The 21142-nt window shown below is 33.3% G+C and overlaps 1 protein-coding gene across 1 annotated transcript in view; it reads left to right on the top strand.

Annotated features, from left to right (window-relative positions):
* The first annotated feature begins 1929 nt into the window (after positions 1 to 1929).
* Positions 1930 to 21142, top strand: part of LOC120777246 (proline-rich protein 36) — a 40463-nt gene continuing 21250 nt past the window's right edge. Inside the window, exon 1 of the mRNA XM_040108437.1 lies at positions 1930 to 2918. Within this exon, the coding sequence (XP_039964371.1) occupies positions 2054 to 2918 (865 nt within the window). The 5' untranslated portion in view covers positions 1930 to 2053. The remainder of the gene's footprint in view (positions 2919 to 21142) is intronic.

Genomic DNA, 21142 nt, shown 5'->3' with positions numbered 1-21142 from the left:
AAGAAATCAAATCTTGAAAATTCGTATTTTCAATTGGAAAACTCCCTAACCTATACCTACTTGAAGAAAAAATGTTTAAGGCTTCAGCTACTAACTTTATTACTTTCCCTAACACCATTCAAAGTAGTAACACCGCAAAAGTGAGGTTAAAATCTTTTTCTAAGCCTCCATTTGCTCCACATTCGTTTATACGCTCGAATATTTTGCAAAATGTGCTTCCACTGAGAATAATTTCTTGGCAGTACTAAAGCTAGTAGACTATACCAATCGAAGATATGAGCAATGAAAATTTCAAAACAAAGATCGTGGTATTCCTGGCTCAATCCGTTGTTAAATCTCAACTGAACGCCGCTGAACTCGAATTGTATTGCATCTGTGAATCTATTGGTCTGAAAGCGTAATTGCTCGGAATCAAAAAATTCTCACTTTATCATAAGCCAATTTAATATCGTCATAAAATTGTCATCTTCTGCCGTCAGATATAACCAATATATAACCATTTTATAACCAAAACTCAAATTTCGTTTTAATATGAATGGTTTCTATTATACCGTTTTTCCTTCGCCTGTAAATGTATGAAAAATGATGTTACCTTATGTTTCAATTTAGTTGACGATATATGTATTATCTATTGATGGCATTTTTCAGGGACCAAACCTCCTTGAATGGGGTTTTTGTTAAGAATAAACTATATTGCAGATTTCTCATATTGAAGATTTATAGAAAGACCATAATTAACCCAGATATTAGCACTTAATCAAACCTTATGATCTCTTACTGCGGTTGCTAAAATTCTCAATTACACATATTTCTCAAGAAAAAATTTAAAAAATTCATAAAGAAACAAATATAAATAAAATAAATTTAAAACCTTTAAATAAAGTGCAGAAAATAAAGTGTACGTAGTTTGATAAAGTTAAAAAATATCAGCAGATGAATATTATTATAAAGCCAACAAAAAATTTTAAATTTTTAAACAAAAAATACTAAAAAATCTAAATAATAATATTTCGAATTAAAGACACAAAAATGTCTTAAGAAGGCTTAAACATTCGTATCCAAAAGCAAGATGTTGTTGTAATGCAAATTTGTTCGCTTTTATGCTTTAGTTGTAATATGCTTTAATATGCAAAGCACGTTTTCGCATATTATTTCGTATTGAGGCAACATTTGAATGCTGAAAAATCGAATCGTGAACTTCAAACGATTCGTGAAAACAGCGATTACAAAACATACATACAAAGACACATGTACATAAATACATAAATATTTACTGGCTTGGAGTTGCAAACGACACATTGACACGTCTGCGTCGCCAAATATGGCAGCAATGCGCGCATGGCAAATTATAAATTTTTTACTCGCAAAAAAATCAAAAAAAAATTATCAAATAACTCTGCGATGGCCACAAATACCATTATGAATGCTACAATTATTAAAAATGAATGCCTTTTGAAAGTCACAAGCATTTTAATATGATGAGTCATAAATGTTATTAATGCAGAAAATCGAAAATATAAATCGTACCTACAAATTTTTATTTTGAAAAAATAATAAAACATTAACAATAAAAAAGTTTAATTAAAAAATAAACACTAAAACGAGAAGCAAAATGAACTAAAATCTTTTGTAATATTAACCAAACAAAAAACCATTACAGTTACGAATTATGAGAATTATTTTTTGTTTAAAAATTTATAAATTTTTTATAAATAATTTTTTTATTTTCTATAGAGTGTCAGAATCCTTCCCAATAATGAATGAATAAGTGAAAAACTACTTACAATAAAAAGTTACAACATAACCTTTAACGGTATTAACTTAAAAATAAAAAGTGAACTTGTGAAACACCAAAATTATTTTTTCAATAAAAATCAAATTACAAAAACAACATTTAAAAAAAGTAAACCATATATTTATATAACAAAAATGGGCGACTACGCGTCTTTTGTGTGCTGAAACTCTCTTGAAATAATTATTAAACTTGTTGTGGCACCCATTAAAACACAAATATACACCCTGTAAATCGCACACTTAACCCCGCGTTGGCAAAATGGAGTATCTGCTGCTCAACGCTTTCGAACAAAACTACTACAACCAGATCAAGCAATTTGAGCGCGTCGCCAATGCCGCCGCGGCAGCGACAGCGGCCGCGCAGAACACGCTAGCGGTGCGCAACCACACAGCCCTTATGTCCACTAACAACAACACTGCAAGCGCCTCATCCGCAACCTCTTCCAACTCACCATCGACCTCCTCCTCCGCGGCCTCATCTCTATCCTCTTCACCAGCATCAGCTGTGGGCAGCAACGGCAGCCCAACGGCAAGCATGCATAGCAACCACTACACAGCACAGACGAGCCTAGCGCATGGTAAAGATACGGCAACGGCAACAACAAATGGACATAAAGGTACGCAAAAGCATGCGGCGGCGACGGCGCTGCAAGCACAACCGCTTTCAGCGCGCCAAATGCCACAGTTCACCGCGGCACAAGCAGCCGCCGCCATGGCAGCACAGTATCACCTGCAACATTTGCAGCATGAGCAGCAGCAACATTTGGCACAACAGCAACAGCAGTTTGCGCTTAATCGCGCGAGCACGCAGCATGCGAAAGCGACAACAACAACAGCAACAGCGCAGGCATCGCCATCGTCAAGCGGAGCAGCGGCGCATATGCATCTTGCGCATGTATCAGCGCTGCCACTAACGCTACCGCCACCGGCGTCGCATCTGCAGCAACAACAGCATCATCATCACCATCACCACAACCAGGCGGAACAGGCGCATGCGCATGCGCAATTGTGGCACGCGCGCGATCAGCAAAACAATTCGAATGTGGCAAATAGTTTGTTTTGGCAACCATGGCGTGAACTACACCATCACTTGTACCAACAACAACAGCAACAGCTGCAAAAAGGTAGGCATTCAGCGGAAATAAGCAAGATATCTGCATTTCGTTTAAAAATTTGGTGTTTGTGTAGGCTCCGGTGCTTTCTTAACATCCTTTTAGCAAATACGCTCTTCAGTAAACTTTTTCTGACTAAACTGTATAATATGTGACCTCCGAAAATTTGATTTTTCAATTAAAAACTGATCCGGCGAAAATCTTTTCAACAGACACATACTTTTCCGATTAGGTTATCGTACTTTTTCCAGGCAGGTGCGAAAAACGACGAGAGTTTTTAACATATTTTAGCCACCCACGACGCGGAGACTGTCGTAAAGCTCATTTACTCTATTATTTTATTTACTCTATTTTCTCCAAATTCACTGCTTCTCACTTGTTGTCTGCTGTGTTTGAGAGCGGCACAGTTCATTTTTTACACCTTTGAGAAAAATGGTGGATTCATAATTATAGATTAAGTAGGTAGTAGAACTTGTTTCGTTTACTGTGGTCGTCATCAAATGGGAGTCTCTCATCCTAGGCAGTTGGTATCTTTTCATTGGGGACGTTTTTTACGTGGCGGGTCCCAAACCCACCTCACAACCCTGTGTAGGGAATATTTTTCCTTTCACTTTAGCTCGCCTTCGAACGGATGTTCTTAGGCTACCCAGAGGATACCTAGTCTAAAACCGGAAGTCGTGAGCTGCCTGAGTCATATGTAGAAGAAACGTTTCTGGCCTCTCCCAAGTGAATGGCGATCAGAGAACTTTCCTCACTTGCATGAACTTCTACACATAACTCCATCCTCGAACAAAAATCAAACTCTATAAGTCACTCATTATTCCCGTCCTGCTACATGGTGCAGATGCTTGGACGATGACAACAACTGATGAGTCGACGTTGCGAGTTTTCGAGAGAAAGGTTCGGCGAAAGATTTATGCTCCTTTGCGCGTTGGACACGGCGAATATCGTATTCGATGGAACGATGAGCTGTATGAGATATACGACGGCATTTACATAGATCAGCGAATTAAAAGACAGCGGCTACGCTGGTTAGGTCATGTTGTCCGAATGGACGAAAACACTCCAGCTCTAAAAGTATTCGACGCTGTACCCGCCGGGGTACGCAGAGGAAGAGGAAGACCTCCACTCCGTTGGAAGGACCAAGGGGAGAAGGACCTGGCTATGCTTGGAATATCCAATTGGCGCACAAGCAGAAACGACTGACGCGCTGTTGTTAACTCGGCTATAATCACGTAAGCGGTGTCTAAGCGAATAAAGAAGAAGAAGAGGTAGAAGAACTTCTCTAAATTTTGAAATAACTATTAATGAATTCAGTTTCATGAATTTTTCGGATTTATTTTTAGTGACAAACTCACTATTGACCGATTTAATGGGTATATCATTCCCATGCAAATAAAGCAGGTCAATTTGTCAATGCCATGGGAAAATCATTTTCTCAGATGTTGTCACTATTTCCACGAATGTAAACAGAAATATATTAATGTGCATGCAAGTGTGCATTTCCGTTCAAATTCAATGGATTCATTGGGTGAACACTTCGGTGAGCAGATAATTTCACGTTTTGGACCGGTCGACTGGCCACCAAGATCGTGTGTTATCACACCGTTAGACTTTTTCCTGTGGGAATACGTAAAATACAAAGTCTATGCGGACAATCCCGCTCCGATTCATGGCTTAGAGCAAGACTTCACGCGTATTATTCGCCAGTTACCAGTCGAAATACTCGAACGAGTCATTCTATGATAGACCATCTGAGACGGCCAACATTTGAAAAAGGTACACTTCAAAACAAAAAATGCCAAAAAATTCCCCTTTAAATTTTAAGTTACTGTTCTGTAGGGAACCTCGAAATGGTTCACCCTTTATATAGAAGTTATAAAGTGTAGGAAGATATACATATGTTATGAACCACTAAGCAGCGAAGTAGAGTCATATTAAAAACCTAGTGTGGCTGTTTTACAAAAATAAAATCAGTTTCGAAACCAAAATGAAGAAATGTATGTATTACTCCTTAAGCTTTGTTAAAGATTTCTCTGAAATATTTCCAATTTTACTTCTACCATGACATTTCATGCTTTGTACAAAATACCAGTTTTTCCAACACTTTCGCAAGCAAAAGTTTCTATATTATAACAATAAATTTCACCTTAATTGTTCATTCTCATAATAAATTACATTTTAATTAAATTTTTGATCATAAATAGTAAATGAGAATAAATAAATAATAAACTGGATTGTTTCTTTGCTAATTTATTATCTGGATATTTCGAACTTTTATTATACAATTCTATACATTTTCTATTGCAAAATACAAAATATAATAAATTAAATATATTCTGAAAAAATTGGCTTTGAAGTAATAATTAAAAAAACATTAAAAATAAAAATACAAATTACAAATTACTAAAAATAAAAAAAATTAAATTCTAAACGAAATTGCATTAAAAATAAAAACATTAAATTACTAAAATTAAAAATATACTGACACAATATTAATTCCCAAAATAAATTGCATTAAAATAGCATTTTTAAAATAATAAAATTAAAAAAAATAGTTTCCGAAAGAAAATAGATTTTTCATGATTTTTTTAATTAACTCATTAATTCTTTTTTGGTTGTTGCTTATATTTTTATTTACATATACAATATTTTTTAATTTTACATAAAAAATATATTCTGAAAAGCAAAATGGCTTTGAAGTAATAATTAAAAAAAAAACATTAAAGTTAAAATTTGTAAATTATTAAAATTAAAAAAAAAAACTTAAAAAGATTTATTTCTAAAAGAAATTGTTCAATAAAAGTAGTATTTTTTTTGATTTAATAAACTCATTAATACTTTTTTGGTTATTGCTTATATATTAAGGGGTATTCTAGTCTAGAAATCAAATTTTGCGCAGTTTTTTGAATTTTATTTAAAAAGACACCAAAAATATTTTTACTATCCATTTTTTATGGTGTTTTTATTGATATCTTAAGAATACAGAAAAAAAATTTACAAAAAATTATTAAAAATTAAAATAATTAGAGGGGGGGAGACAGGTGTAAAAAAATGGCGCATCCTGATGACATTGATCCTGACTCTCCTGGTGGTCTGAAAAATACAATCAAAAGAAATTCTTAATCAGTAAGGATGCTGTTATAGTCCCTACCTCAGGGAACACGAAAAAAGAATGGCGACTGCCAGAAAATAAAAATCATTTTTTACGTTTTTTTTTGAAATTCCTGAATTTTTTTTAAATATTAAAAACAAAAATTTTGACGCGATGCTGGTAGGAACGATAAAGGATTATATAAAGAAGGTTCACACAAAATTTCAAGTAAATCGGCTGTATAGAACTTGAGATAATGCCGGTACCGTGTGGAAAAAAGTAGTTTCGAGAAAAAAATACGGCCGAACCGGGCTAGGTATTGCGTCACTAAAGTAACTGTAGCTCTTAAAATAATTTTAATTTTTAAAAATCCTTTTGAGGATATGTTCGTAAGGGTCTAAACTTTAAATATATGAAAAAAATCCAATTTTTCAAAATTCTAGAGTAGAATACCCCCTTAATTTAAATATTTTTTTTTAATTTTACTAAAAAATTTGGGGGAAAACACTTGACGCAGAATTAATCTTTAATATTCTCAATCAACTACATTTTCTTGTACTTTATTACTTACATTTTTATTTCTTTACTTTTTTTAATATATTATTTGAATTTCCTATTTACTTACATATATTTTTTTCTTTTAACGCCGCGAAGGTTCTTTTGCTTCTTGTGCCACTTCTTCATGGTTAAAATTTGCCTGCAACATTTGTCGCTGAATTATTGTTTATTTAATTTCACTTCATTTTTTATTTCTATGCAATTCTAAGAAATTTTCCGCGCTATTTTTGCGAAAAGCACAATGAAAGAGCATAGTTGCTTATGTAAACACACATACAAACAGATGTAAATACATTTTGTATATGTGACGATGTGTTGTCAATGCTGCTGAAAGTGAACTCATTGTCGCAGCTCAATGAATGAAAGCTTTTGTTCCCTCGTCGCTTATTTAGTTAGATTGTCGCGTTTTACATTGCCTTAGGTGTGTTGTTTTGGTGAATTTGCAAATTGGTGTTTTCGTTGGTGTCAACTACAACAAATGTGGGTCAAGTTATCTATCTACATTTATAGAGCTTTATATGTGAATAGAAAAATAAGAAATTCAAGCGATCAGCAAAAGACCAAGGGAAAAAACATATTTCACACCACTATTTATTCTGGTTTAATTGCGCACATTTATGAGAAGTTTTACGAATTCACAGATTTCTTGTGTACTATTTTTCCAATGCAGTGACACATTTTTTGAATGACACTGCTTTTAAGCTGTCCAATTAACTCTCACCGGTTTCATACTCGATTTTGTGTGCTGCTTATCTTTCTTTTAAAAATTTATAATTTTATAAAATAAATTTAAATCACTTGAATCGCTACCAGATTAACTAACTCCAATGTAGGACTCTTTCATGGCAGTAAATTTGGTGTCTAAGTTAAACCTAGATTAATATTAATAAAATAAAAATCCGATTAGTTAAGCTGCCTACTGCCATGGTCAAGAACTGTTTTTAACTGATTATATGTGTAACTGAGCCTTTATCATGCTTATTCATATACACTGCGTGTTACCAGGTTAGCACACCTTTATAAAGCCTTCTACAATTGCTTCTGATTTCTTTGTTGTTAAGTTTTAGCTACTTTACTGTTTTCTCTTTTTTTTATAAACAACCACTGGTATAGAAAAGATGCGATAAGAATGTCTCATTACATAATTTTTGTTATATTTTGTTAACTATATTTAGCCGAAAAGCGTCCTCACGTTAGCTTAGGCAATCTGATTTTTTCCGAATTTAAAAGTACAACATTAAAAAATATGGCGAAAAGGTAAAACTCTAATTGTTATTTTGTTTAGTATAAAAATTATTTGTTAATAATCGCTAAAATGTTTAGAATTGTAGATTCTTTGGTTTTGGTAGAAATTTAACAAAACTATTTAAGCGCAAATCTGCTAATCTAATGAAGCGCAGTCTAGATATTATTCGAAATTCAAAGTAAAGTAATAAGATAAGCTAGAAAAATATTGGAGTTGAGAGTGAGTAGGTATCGAACTTGTATCAGATGGTTGCAAGAAAAAATAACAGAACTATTGGAACCTAGGAAAAAATACTGGACCAATTTCACATTTCTCATTCGTGGTCAAAACAGTAGTTTGCTGCCAAGCATATACATACATATGTACGTGAATATCTAAGTATCATGAAAATATTTCTCGTGTAAATTTCTCAGCTGCTTTACGCTTTCGTGATAAGCGGTAGTGACCATTAAAAACACTCACCACCCTCTCGAAAGCCCCTCTCATTATTTTCCTGCGCGGTAATGACTCATAGCAAGTGCTAAGTATAATTTGCTGAGTAGAAACCATTTTATAATGCAATATAAATCACAAATGTTTATCGCCTTATTAATAAAATCAAATTTACTATGGGAAAATATTCAACAGTTTAATTGCTGCTTGAGTTATTTAGGTTTTCCGTGTTACTTTTACTCATTTTAAACATTTTTTTCGCGAATAAAACTCTCATACATATATAGAATTATAATAAAATTAAAATGAAATAAATAAAAAAACAACTACAAATTCACGGCAAAATAATATGGCATTTATGCACACATAATTTTGCTTAGCTTCACAGTTTTTATGTTCACCACAGAGGTGTATTTTGTTATTTTTTTACCGGCAGTTATGACAGCAATGATCGTTACGTGCTCGCAAGCGCATGCATTCACACATATGAATACGTATTTATACATATGTATGTGCATTTGTGTTGGTATGAATGTTGTGTGTACATATATTTAAATATGTTTATGGCAAGAGCCATTTAACTGCTGCCAAAAAGGGTTAACAATTCCACGCTTTTGCAATTCAGGCATTTCAAAGAAAGCAAGGAACGATTCGCCAACTCAACGAAACATCCGACAATTGTATAAAAATAAAAATTACAAGCGCACACAAATTGCAAATTACCATTGACAGTTGGCAACTGTGTGTTGTAAGCGTTAAATAATTCAGAAAATGCCACAAATTGTGGAGAGAAGAAAATGAGTAAAATTAAAAAACTATTTATGAAAAGAAAAAGAAGCTAAAAATGTAAGGTGTACACCCAATGTGAAATTAAAAACAAAAAACAACATTTTTTTTACTTTTCAAATTGTAATACAAAACCCATTTATAAAATTTCAAATTACTTTTTTTATATTTCACGTAATTTTTTATGTTTCTACTTATTTTTATTTTTATTTATTTTCCATATTTCTTACTTATTTTTTATTAATATTTTTTAGTTTAATTTATAATTTTTTTTATTTTTATTTATTTTTTATATTTTTTTAGTTTTAATTTTATTCAACTTTTTTTATTTTTTTTTCCTTTCGATTCCCTTCACTACATCATTCGCTCGCCATTGACAAGTGTGGCAATGCCATAAACGTCAGCAATGACATTCTTGCAAGCACTCAATACTTTAATGGCTATTTCTTATTTTTGCTACCGCATGCGACATTCACTGTCAATTTTCACGGCATTACACTTGTGTTCATACACGAGTCCATACTGGTGAGTGTGCGTGTGCATGTGTCTGTAAGTGACAACATTCCCTTTTACGACGAGTGCAATGGGTCCAATGCCCATCCATGAATATAATACGAGTCGAAAGCATTGTTTTACAACAGCAACAAAAACACAATAAATTAAGTGAAATGTTTTTGTTTCATCCATATTTTTTTCTCTATTTTTACACCGAACAAAATGATCGATGGCAAAGTGTGGCAATAAAAAGAAATGTAACAATAAAAATGGTTGTTTATTATGTAACATTCTCCTTCTGTTTTAATACGTCGCTATACATATACATATGCACATACATATGTGAATATTTACATTTGTGTATGGCAAATTTTATGCATGACTTTTTCTTTTCGAAGCGTCGAAACAACAAAATGAGCCGGGCGTCATCATGGCTGATGGATCAGTAATGCCGTTATCTGCATTTGTAGACCGTTACTATCACCTCATAGTAGGTAACAAAATCGCGGTACTTTCAATGAGGAACCTACAAGACTCCTAAAATGAAGACTGTTCGGAATGGCTTACGGGTTTCCAATAGATAAATTCTCATTGCGATACGTTATTGCTATTTTCGCTGTTGGTATCCAGTTTCTATCCGAGCTCAGATATTTCTCCTCCCATATAAAATAGGCTGAGGATCCTGCCAATTTCAAGTATTCAAGATGTTGCCGATAACGTATTGCCGATCTGATTCAATAGATCACACAGATCCCGTTACGCCATAATAAAATAAGAGATCTATGGTTAATATACTTCCGTTTTTCACGTGGGTTCCTTGGGATTTTCTATAGGTCTAATAAATTCCAATCAGATCATTTTAAAGCAACTTGGACAATCCAAAAAATAAGCATATAATCTTGTTCTTTCCATAACAAGTTGTGCTGAACAGTATTTTTTCCGACCGATCTTTCCAACAGCAAAGAAAAAAGCATCAGACACGAGAAAGCATAACTTGAAACGAAGGCGCGCACAAAGACAACTTCCTATATACATATGTATGACTTCGGTGACACCCAGCTCGAACCTTACCGCCCAAGCGGTGATTAGATGACAGTTACAACAACAACAACCCCTACCTATGTACATATACCTAATTATATTTTGTAAAAGGGTCTGAGAATATAGAAAACTAGTTTCTAAGCACAATCCAGTCTTCAACACTTGAGTAAATGTATATTGTATAATATACTATATAATTAAATAATTGTTTCCTTTTTTTTGTAATTTAACGCACTTTTTATTAAAAAATATTTCGCAACAATAAGTTGTGTTTGTTGATGCCTTTATGACACCTGGTGCTGTTGGGTTAATGAACGCTAGTGATTGTTCCCTACAGACTTTGTGGTTATGACTCGAACTCTTGTATGTACATTTATACATTTGTATATTTGTATATAGACAATTGCGCAGAATAAAAATTTATATTTTGCTCTCTCACTCACAGCTCTACAGACCAGACAATCAAAGCACAGTTCAGGAAGTCAATAATAAAAAATAAATAAAAAACAACAGTCAAAGCAATAAAAATTAGCATAATATTAACTAAAAATATGTCAACTAAATAGAAAGAGCAACAACAAAACCGAAATTACGAAAAACACGAAGAAACTTCAACCGAAGTTATAAAACTCTTCACAGGTGCATTTCTTATAGTTGCATAAGACGGTATACACAGATCTTTATATTAATTTCGATAGGTCAGTTTGTATGGTAACTTCATATATACCAACGTGGTGCGATTCCAACAAATGAGCAGCTTCTTGGGACGAGAAGGACCTGAGTAAACTTTCTGATCGACATCTCAAAAATTAGTCACTACGCGTACATAAAGACAGACCGACATAACTAAAACGACTCTGCTCGTCACACTGATTGTTTTAGATATTTACTCTCCGAGGTTTCATTGTAGGGGTTTCAAACCTCGTGGCAAACCTAATGCAAAGGTCAACGAGTGACGAAAAATAGTATACGAAAATTGTAATTGAAAGGTTCAGACAAACGGTGGCCAGACAAGCAGACAAACACCGCTGTTTGTAAGCTCTGACAATAACAAGAAAAAACGTTAACTTCGGCTGCACCGAAGTTAATATACCCTTCACAGGTGCATTTCTTTTAGTAACTATGCGTCCAGTTTGTATGGAAGCTATATGCTATAGTAATCCGATCTGAACAATTTTTTCAGAGATTTTGTTATTATCTTAAGCAGTAATCCATGTCAAACTTCGTGAAGATACTACGTCAAATGCGAAAGTTTTCCATACAAGCCCTTGCTTCCGATCGCTCGGTTTGTATGGCAGCTATATGCTATAGTGAGCCGACCTGAACAATTTCTTCCGATATTACATTATTTCTACGAACAATAACTCATACCAAGTTTCGTGAAGATATATCGTCAAATGTGAAAGTTTTCCATACAAGAACTTGATTCCGATCGTTCAGTTTGTATGGCAGCTATATGTTATAGTGGTCCGATATCGGCAGTTCCGACAAATGAGCAGCTTCTTGTAGAGGAAATGACGTTTACAAAATTTCAAAACGATATCTTAAAAACTGAGGGACTAGTTCGTATATACATATGTAGACAGACAGACGGACAGACAGACGGGCATGGTTAAATCGACTCAGCGCAACATAATGATCAATTATATATATACTTTATAGGGTCTCCGACGCTTCCTTCTGGGTGTTACAAACTTCGTGACAAACTTAATATGCCCTGTTCAGGGTATAAAAACAACAACAGCATTAAGAGTTAAAATTTTTCAAATGAGTACAACACAATTGTCGGCTATTGCTCCAAATATTTTGTGCAATATATAATTTTCTGGTTATTTTTTTGTGCAAATATATAGTTGTATGTACATATACATATATTTATATACAATCAGCCAATCAATTGTCTTCCTCGTTATTATTTATTTGGCATAATAGCTTAGACACGAACCACGAGCACGAGCTGACGCATCCAACGCATAGCGCGAGCTAATGCGCCAATGAACGCGCGATTCTTTAACAACAAATACACACAGCCATGCACAGAGTTGCGAAAAACAACAGTGAATTATTCGTAGGTTGGCGAGTCGGGTTATGTTGTTAGCAAGCGTGTAGAAAAAAACACAAACAAATAACAGGGAACGTGCGGGTTTTAAACTGTTTTAACGGACCATCAGTCACTGTGTCAACCATGGAGCTGCCCGCTAACAAAGCTACAGTAGGACTTCAATGTATGGTAATGAGTGTTCCTGCATTTTGTTTGTGTATGTATGGTGCCATATTGTAAACGAAAGTTGGTAGTACGCGCAGGCGTATACTTAATTACACAAATATTTTGAAAAAATTACTAAGCGCACATGTAGTTAAAGATGCACGCTTGCCACGAGCCAAATGTGATGAAAAGCTGTATACTATATAACATGCATTATAAATTTGTGTATTAGGGGTGTACTAAACATTTTCATACTTCCGAAAAATATTACATTGTTAGAATTGCGCAATTTTTGCTTTTTTGTATTGGGAGATCCTATAAAGTTTAATGGTTCAGCTGTAGTTTTAGAACAACTGTCAGGTGTTCTCTTTAAAGTGTTTCAGAAAATCTAAATTTAAATAATGTTTAATGTGGAGTACCAAAATCATCCCCAAGCTGAAGTTTATGGTACTCGTATAATGTGTGCATACTATAGTGCATGGCTCGGGTTACATCAAATTTATAGACAAAAATCACTAATAAGAGCGAAACCTAGAACTAGGTTGTTTTTAAAAATCTTGCTAGTAAAAAGTTCTTTGAAATTTCAGATCATTATAACCTCCAACATAACCTAACCTAATTTTTAAGGGGGTATTCTGGTCTAGAAGCATGAATTTCAGGTAATTTTTAAAGTGTCGTAAAAAAAGGCAATCAAAATTTTTACTATCCATTTTTTTATTAGTTATTTGTTAATTTTAGAAGAGTACAGAAAAAAATTAAAAACTAAAAAAAGTAAAAAATTTCAAAAATTATGAGCTGACGAAGTGGGGGGTCTCTAAAAATTTCAACGTGACCATACCCATGATTTCAACCCTCCTAGTTATCTAAAACCAAAAAAAAAAGATTATTTATCTAGAATAATGTCGCAATGGCCGGAACTACGGAAAAGTGGGAACATTTTTTTTCACAAAATGGCGACTGCCTGAAACAAAAAAGTTTTTTTAGATCACTTTTTCTGACTATTTCGAATTAAAAATTAAAAATAATAAAAATAAAAATTTGGAGATGGGGCTACTTCCAACCATAGACAGGCCTATACAGAAGACTCTATAAAAATTTCAAGTAAATCGGTCGAGTAGAACCTGAGAAATCGTGGGTATCGTTCCGAAAAAGTCAGTTGTGAGAAAAACGCGTTTAAAGTTTAGGACACAATTCTAGTGAACACGGACGTCACGTCAAAAAATCGGCTGTATCTCCGAAAATAAGTCGAATTTTGAAAAATCCTTCCAAGGTCATATTTTTGAAAGTCAAAGCTTTCAAGATATGCAAAAAAAATCGATTTTTTCAAAATCCTAGACAAGAATACCCCCTTAATCCTACCAAACGGTTTTAAAACATTTAAATTTTCTAGACAGCTTTTTTTCTGGAAAAATTTATTGATATAGAAAATATTATAGAGCTGGAAATAATTATTCATTGACTCACTTGGAAGAAAATCGAAAATAATTAAGAACCATCGAAGTACAATACATTCAATAATCCACGAATGAGCATACATAATAAAAAATAAAAACAGTTTAGCAGACGTAATGTTAAATTAATAAAATAAATGTGCAAATCAGCACCAGGTAACTTCCAGCTGCCGGCTAGCTGACGAGTTAAAAGTTAAAAGCAAAGCAAAAACCGCCTACCTAGCTACTTTGTAGGAAATCACTGCCCGGTAACAGCTTGTATGTGTATATATGTACATATGTATGTACATATGTATAGGTTTATACCGTCGGCACCCATAAAAGGTTAATTCTCGCACTTAAAACGCTTTGCGCGTACGCTCACTTCTGACTGATTTTCAACGCTGTTTTTTGGCAGCTTCCAATTATATAACTGCACACTCATACATGAATATTCGTTGTTAGTAAATTGGTATTGAGGCATTTTGAAGTTGTAGTTTACTCATTGGTTTTTTATTTTTTGTTTTTGATTTGTTAATTTTTAATTATTTCTCAATCTTTCACTTTAGACTTATTTTTCAAGCGTTGGCGCGTGTTCAATACGAGCGAGTTGTTTAATTATTTTTGTTACTAATATCGCGATTTAAATTTTTTATTTTTTTTCTTCTTTTTTTAATCTGTACCTCTAAGTTAAAACTTAAAAATAAAACTGAAACTGAAAATCTAGATTTATACATTTTATGTAAATTTATATATTATTTTGCTTTACAAATTCTCTTGCTTTATTTGAGGTTTGAACTCTTAATGTTAATAATAATTAATTTTACTAATAAATAAACCTTTAGAAAGTTAAGAGAGATCAGATAATTTTTAATCTCACAAAAAACGTCTTTTAAATTTTACCGCAATTCTTCAAAAACTTGATTTTTTCTAAACTCTTTTTTAAATTTAATATTCAAAAAACGTTTGCGTAAGCTTTTTTCGAAATAGTTAGGATAAAGCTTTCATTGAGCTTTCACGTTGGAAAAGTCATAGCTTTTGATTTATATATATTAGAGAAACATGTGAATACATTTATCCACGCTCACGAAATATATTTTAACGCCACAGCTTAATTTGGAATATTTGTAGCAAAGCTTTCATGTAAGTTTCATGCTTGACAAGATCTTTTATTAAACACTGCCATTTGCATCTAATTTAATATTTCAAAAAATGTTGCGAAAGTTTTTTTCGAAATAGTTAGTATGAAGCTTTCAATGAGCTTTCATGTTGGAAAGGTCATGACTTTTGATTTTTCTATTTCACAGAACCAAGTGGATACATTTGTCCACCACTTTCCGGTCACGAAATATTTTTCAAGGCAACAGCTTAGTTTGAAATATATGCAGTGTAGCTTTCATGCTTAAAAAGAGCTTTTATTAATGATTACCGTTTGCAGAAGTTTCTCCAGAACATTCCGGCCACCAAATTGCCAACGCATAATTATTTTTTATTACACAACTAACCTCTACAGTAATTCATTTTATTTCCTTTAAGCAGTATTATCTACGAATATGCTTAAAAGTAATAATAAAATGTAAAAAAATTAACTGCCACACATTAAAATATACATAACTATATGAATATAGTATATTTGCGCACGTGTAATAAATCAGCAATAAATAATAAATAAAATTAACGCATGTATAATATTATTATTTGCTTTGTGCAAATCTTTTACGGTCGATAAGTAACACGAGCTCACGAACTTTGCGCCAACCATGACAAATTTATTAAATTATGATTATTTAAATGATTCGTCATACGAGCCCGTTATTTTTATAACTTTCAACTAATTTTCACTTATTAGTTATATTAGCAGACATATATTTTTCAATAACACTTGGAGGCAATATGATGAAAACAACAACAACAAAATATATATATATACATATATATTATAGTATTACCGTAATTTTGCAAAGTAGACAATTTTTACGTTCGAATCATATTCACGTGTCTTACACGACTCACAAACAACAAAATCAGACTTCACACTGCTGCAGCCAGAAGCACACCTGTCCCAATTGCGCTTTAAATTATGTATGTATGTACATCAAACACGTGTCAATGGTACACTGCGATAAGCCTAATCGCCTACAAAGTAATAGCAAAAGTGCATTTGCGCGTGCTAATTATGCCATTTGCTCATCACCAGCGAACATATGTATGTAAGTCCTTATTTACACTTTTATTTTTTTATCTATTACACTTATTTCGTGCACAAATTAAAAAACGAAAGTAAATATAATATAAGCAGCTTGGAATAATTGTATGGCTTGCCATTGTTCTTGGTGGGTGACTCGACAGCTCAGTTTGACGCAGTTGCAGTGGCACTGTTATCAACACAGAGAAATTATTCTCAAACTGATGTTCGTTCTGTTTTCTATTGCAAAAATGTAAACATTGAATATACCATATTTAGTAATGAAATTAATTATTATTTTCTATATAACTGCCACTAATTTTCTTTTTGGAACAAAAATATCTAAATAATAATCAGTTAATTATTATTCCTGATTTTTTTTCTTTATTTCCCGAAATCAAAAGAATTGACATTCTAAACCAAACTACAAACAATATAAAAAATCCCGAAACTTTTGACAAATTTCTGATCAAACTCTTTTTTGTATAGCCCTGAGATTTCGGGATTGATATTTTCGAATTAAATGTCGTACACTACTTTCAAAAAAATCGTGAAACATCATTACTGACGGAACCAATGAAATGTAAAGTAAAATGTATATTTAGTCCAGTCATTATAGTAAGTTCACCTCGGAATTCGATATACCCATTTATACATAAGTCTGTAAATACTTGTATATTGACACCCTAAAGTTGTCTCAAAACCTACATATGGTAGGGTATACCTGAGTATAGTATTTACAGACATATAAATGGGTATATCGAATTCCGAGATTCTTACCTAATTTAAGCTTAAATGACTGGACTATTTCTAATTGATAAAATAGTAATTATTCGAAAGGAAGCAATTCGGGATGGTTCTGATATATGTACATATGTATTAAAGATTTATGAAATTTTTAAATATCTTGTATTTATAATTTTTCTGATTATTATGACTGCATTAGTTTTTCAGGTCGAACCCGTTTTATGTGCAGTCCCGAAATTTCGGGATTGATTTTTTGAAATTAGATGTCGGCTACTATTTTTCTGATAACTTTGACTGCATTAGTTTTTCAGTTCAAGCCATCTTTTTGTGTAGGCCCGAAATTTCGGGATTTATTTTTTGAAATTAGATGTCGGCTACAATTTTTCTGATGACTTTGACTGCATTAGTTTTTCAGGACGGGTCCGTTTTTTGTGTAGTCCCGCAATTTCGGTGTTGATGTTTTGAAATTAAATGCGCTTCCGAAAATTCGTTAAATGTCATTCCTTATGCGATTAATGAAGTATGAAGTCAAATAGATGATTCTAACGACAAAATCAATTATTTGAAACCAAGCAATTGCATTTTTTATTTTAAACCGAACACTACATACATATGTATGTACAAGTATGTATGTACTACATACATATGTGCAAAGAATATTAAATTGTAATTAATCACTCTTGCCTCCTGCACACTTGGCGCTGCGTTTCCAACAGGCTGGTTAAGCCCTTCGATATACTTACTTACATATGTATGTATGTATGTATATACTCATACATACATACATATATATGTATATACAAACTAAAACCACTTTAAAAATCATTCGCCCAAAAATCACTGCAAGATCTGTCACAGCAACACGTGTAATAATTTGCTTACATATTTTTTTGCTTTTGCTAACGTCATTTGTCATTGAGACGTCATTTGCCTGTATCAGCAATGTCGTCATTACTAGAAACAGCTTGTCTTCAGTGGCAATAATAAAACACACTTATTTGCTTATGCAAATTTATTTGCGAAAAGTGCTTGACGCCTTACCTTTTTTATTAAACTGTAATTAACACTTTGCAAGCCTATGCACTAATTGTGATTTGTAGACAAAACAGGGTGCGCTAATAATACAAAAATTAATTAAGATACATTTTTGTATGAACAAATTTACTTAAAAGCGAGAAAAGGCTAGATAAGCGGCAACAGCAACAGCAATAAAAACAACAACTAAACACTTAGTGTGCCATAAAATCTAAAAATAATTGCTTCAGCTACTATTAGAAGTGTTAATGGCAATGAAATCTATATATGTACATATGTACATGTATGTATAAGTAACTATCCGTTGAAAACAAGAGAAAATCTTATATTTTGCTATAGTCATTCAAGCATAAATATAAACATGTTTGTTTTCATATAAATATGTAGATATGTATGTATTTTAGCAATTCGCTTTTTCATATTTCTTTCGCAAACACGTGCATTGTATACAAAAAAATGAAATTATTTGTTGTACCAGCGCATAATCAACAAAAAACATGCTAATTCACATGCTGCTGCTGTTGCCGTCCCGCCGCCATCGCCGTCGCCCAATTTAATTTGCCAACTTTTGACTTCATTGAATGACTAGGCTGCTTAGGCGAGCGAGCACGCTAGCCAATATTTTCTTTAGCTGCCACGCTACACTTAACATACGCTTAACACAAATAAACATTCATACATGCATATGTGAATATACTTATGCATACACATATATACATATGTATGTACATATATAAAGTCATGTTTACGCACACACACCAAACGCAGTGCCGCTTGCCTGTCTCCGATCAGTAGCTGTCTGGTTGGTTGGTTATTTAGTTGTTTGACAGGCTAACTGTCTATGAGACTGACTCGCAAACTGGCTAACCTGGCGTGCTGGGGGCCGCCATGGCGGTTGATGAATCATGCCACACAATTTGGCCATGGCAGATTTATATCTGTTTGTATGTATGCAATTTAATAAAATAAATATGAATTTTCGATGCAAACATTGCGTTTCAACTATGAAACCGGTGTGTTGGAGCGAACATAGAGCGAAATACGAACACACATACATACATACATATAAGCGGTGTTTCTTGTGGAGCTTTGCATATCGAGTAGTAGACTATAATTTAGACTAGATTGTGGCTCCCGGGAATTTTAAATAAAACGAAAAATATTTAATTATTCAACAATATTTATTTTGTCGCCTTCAAAGTAGTCTCAACCAGCTTTACATTTATGCCAACGATTTTCCAGTCCTCGAAATACTTTTAATTAGCACTTCTTGGGATGGCCTTCAGCTCCTTCAGCGAATTTTGTTTTATCTCTTCGACTGATGGTGCCATGCCGATGATTGTTGACTTTTTTGCATGTCAAACTCACAAACCCTGTAGTGATACCGAAGCTATAATACCCCTCATAGGTGCATTTCTTATTGCATAAAAATGTATAAAAACATGTTTGTCTTATGTTCGGAGATTGTAGGAATACCTTGGGCTATAATCTATGCCAATTTAATACATGTTTTGTTATTAAAACATAACTTAACAACTCTATCAGAACAACACCGAGCAAGAAGGCTTTCGAATAACTACTTTTACTATCAAAAGCAGATCTTCTAATTTACAATTCCGAAATTGTTATGAAAACATCAATCTCGAAATTTCGGAACTGAAATTAAAAAGGGATCCGTATAAAAAATCAATGCGGATATTATTATCAAAAATGTAATAAATAAATAAAAAGTTTAGTAAATTCAGAATTGTGGCGATGAATCCCGATCTTGCAATTGACAATAACCGTTAATTGCAAAACCACTATTAACAAATTTTCAATACAAACATTTATTAATTTAGCTTTGACATACATACATATACATATTTACATATGTAAGTCCGTTCATATAAACCAATACTACCATAGAGAGAAATGAGTAAGTCGAGTGGCATGATTAAAACGGGCCCTTTCCACATTTTTTTTTTTTTTTTTTTGCAACACCCACAACCAATTAATATTTACTTGTCAACCACAGGAATTTTACGGCGATATCTGAGAAAGCGAGAAATATATAAACAAATAGTTGAATGCACTCGCACTAACCCCGATTATGCATTACTCACATAAATACCAAATATGTACATACATACTTACATATGTAGCAAATGCGTAGTAGATGCTGCTAATGAGTCAACGCTGAAGATTTATATGTCGGCTGTGCATACATAATCGGTCCTGCAGTTCCTCCTAACTCACATCCAACCTTTTATGTACCTCCACTGCAGTCCAGTCGTCGACCTCTGCAGTTTGTGGTATTTCTTGTATTTCTGTATGATGACTCACCTCATTTTGTCACATAATGTACGTACTTATAATAGTTATATTTTGCATTTACTGCATCACTACTCGAACGCCTTTGCACGAGAACTCGATATTATTCTGTGATCTCAGAAAAACAACCGAATGCGAAATTCCTGCGATGATCGATCATACGATGTTTTTATGACCGCACATTTCGTAAGAAGAGACATGCCTCTTAACTATATTTCATAATTCAGTTAATTGCAAGTACCTCTAAATATTAATAAGTAATTACTTAGGTATCAACGGCTTGTTCATATATTTAATTGTAACTCTGAACAGTCACGTTTGCATATTTACACGCTTTTTTATGGAAAAGGAACGAACGCAACTTTTGCAATTTCCCAGAATGCGTAAAAATATCAACAATGAAATCACTTTCGGGAACTGTGTTTTTATTCGCTCGTATCACTTTATTATTATTAGGTATTAGGGAACTTCTTCAGCTACTTAGACTTTCTTACAAACCCCAAATACAAATTTATTAGGTAAGGCTGTTAGTTTAGGTGAGACAGCTGATCAATTACCGCACGTAAGTTGCTATATGTAGAATAGAAGAACTCCTGTGTTCGGACTTTTAAATTAGCAAACGCTTAGTAGCCAACACAGATTTCTACAGGCCCGCCAGCTCGATAAGA

Source organism: Bactrocera tryoni, chromosome 5, assembly GCF_016617805.1.
Source record: "Bactrocera tryoni isolate S06 chromosome 5, CSIRO_BtryS06_freeze2, whole genome shotgun sequence".
In the NCBI taxonomy this organism is placed as follows: Eukaryota; Metazoa; Arthropoda; class Insecta; order Diptera; family Tephritidae; genus Bactrocera; species Bactrocera tryoni.
The sequence above is the reverse complement of the archived record's forward strand: the minus strand, read 5'-3'. Positions and strand labels throughout refer to the sequence as shown.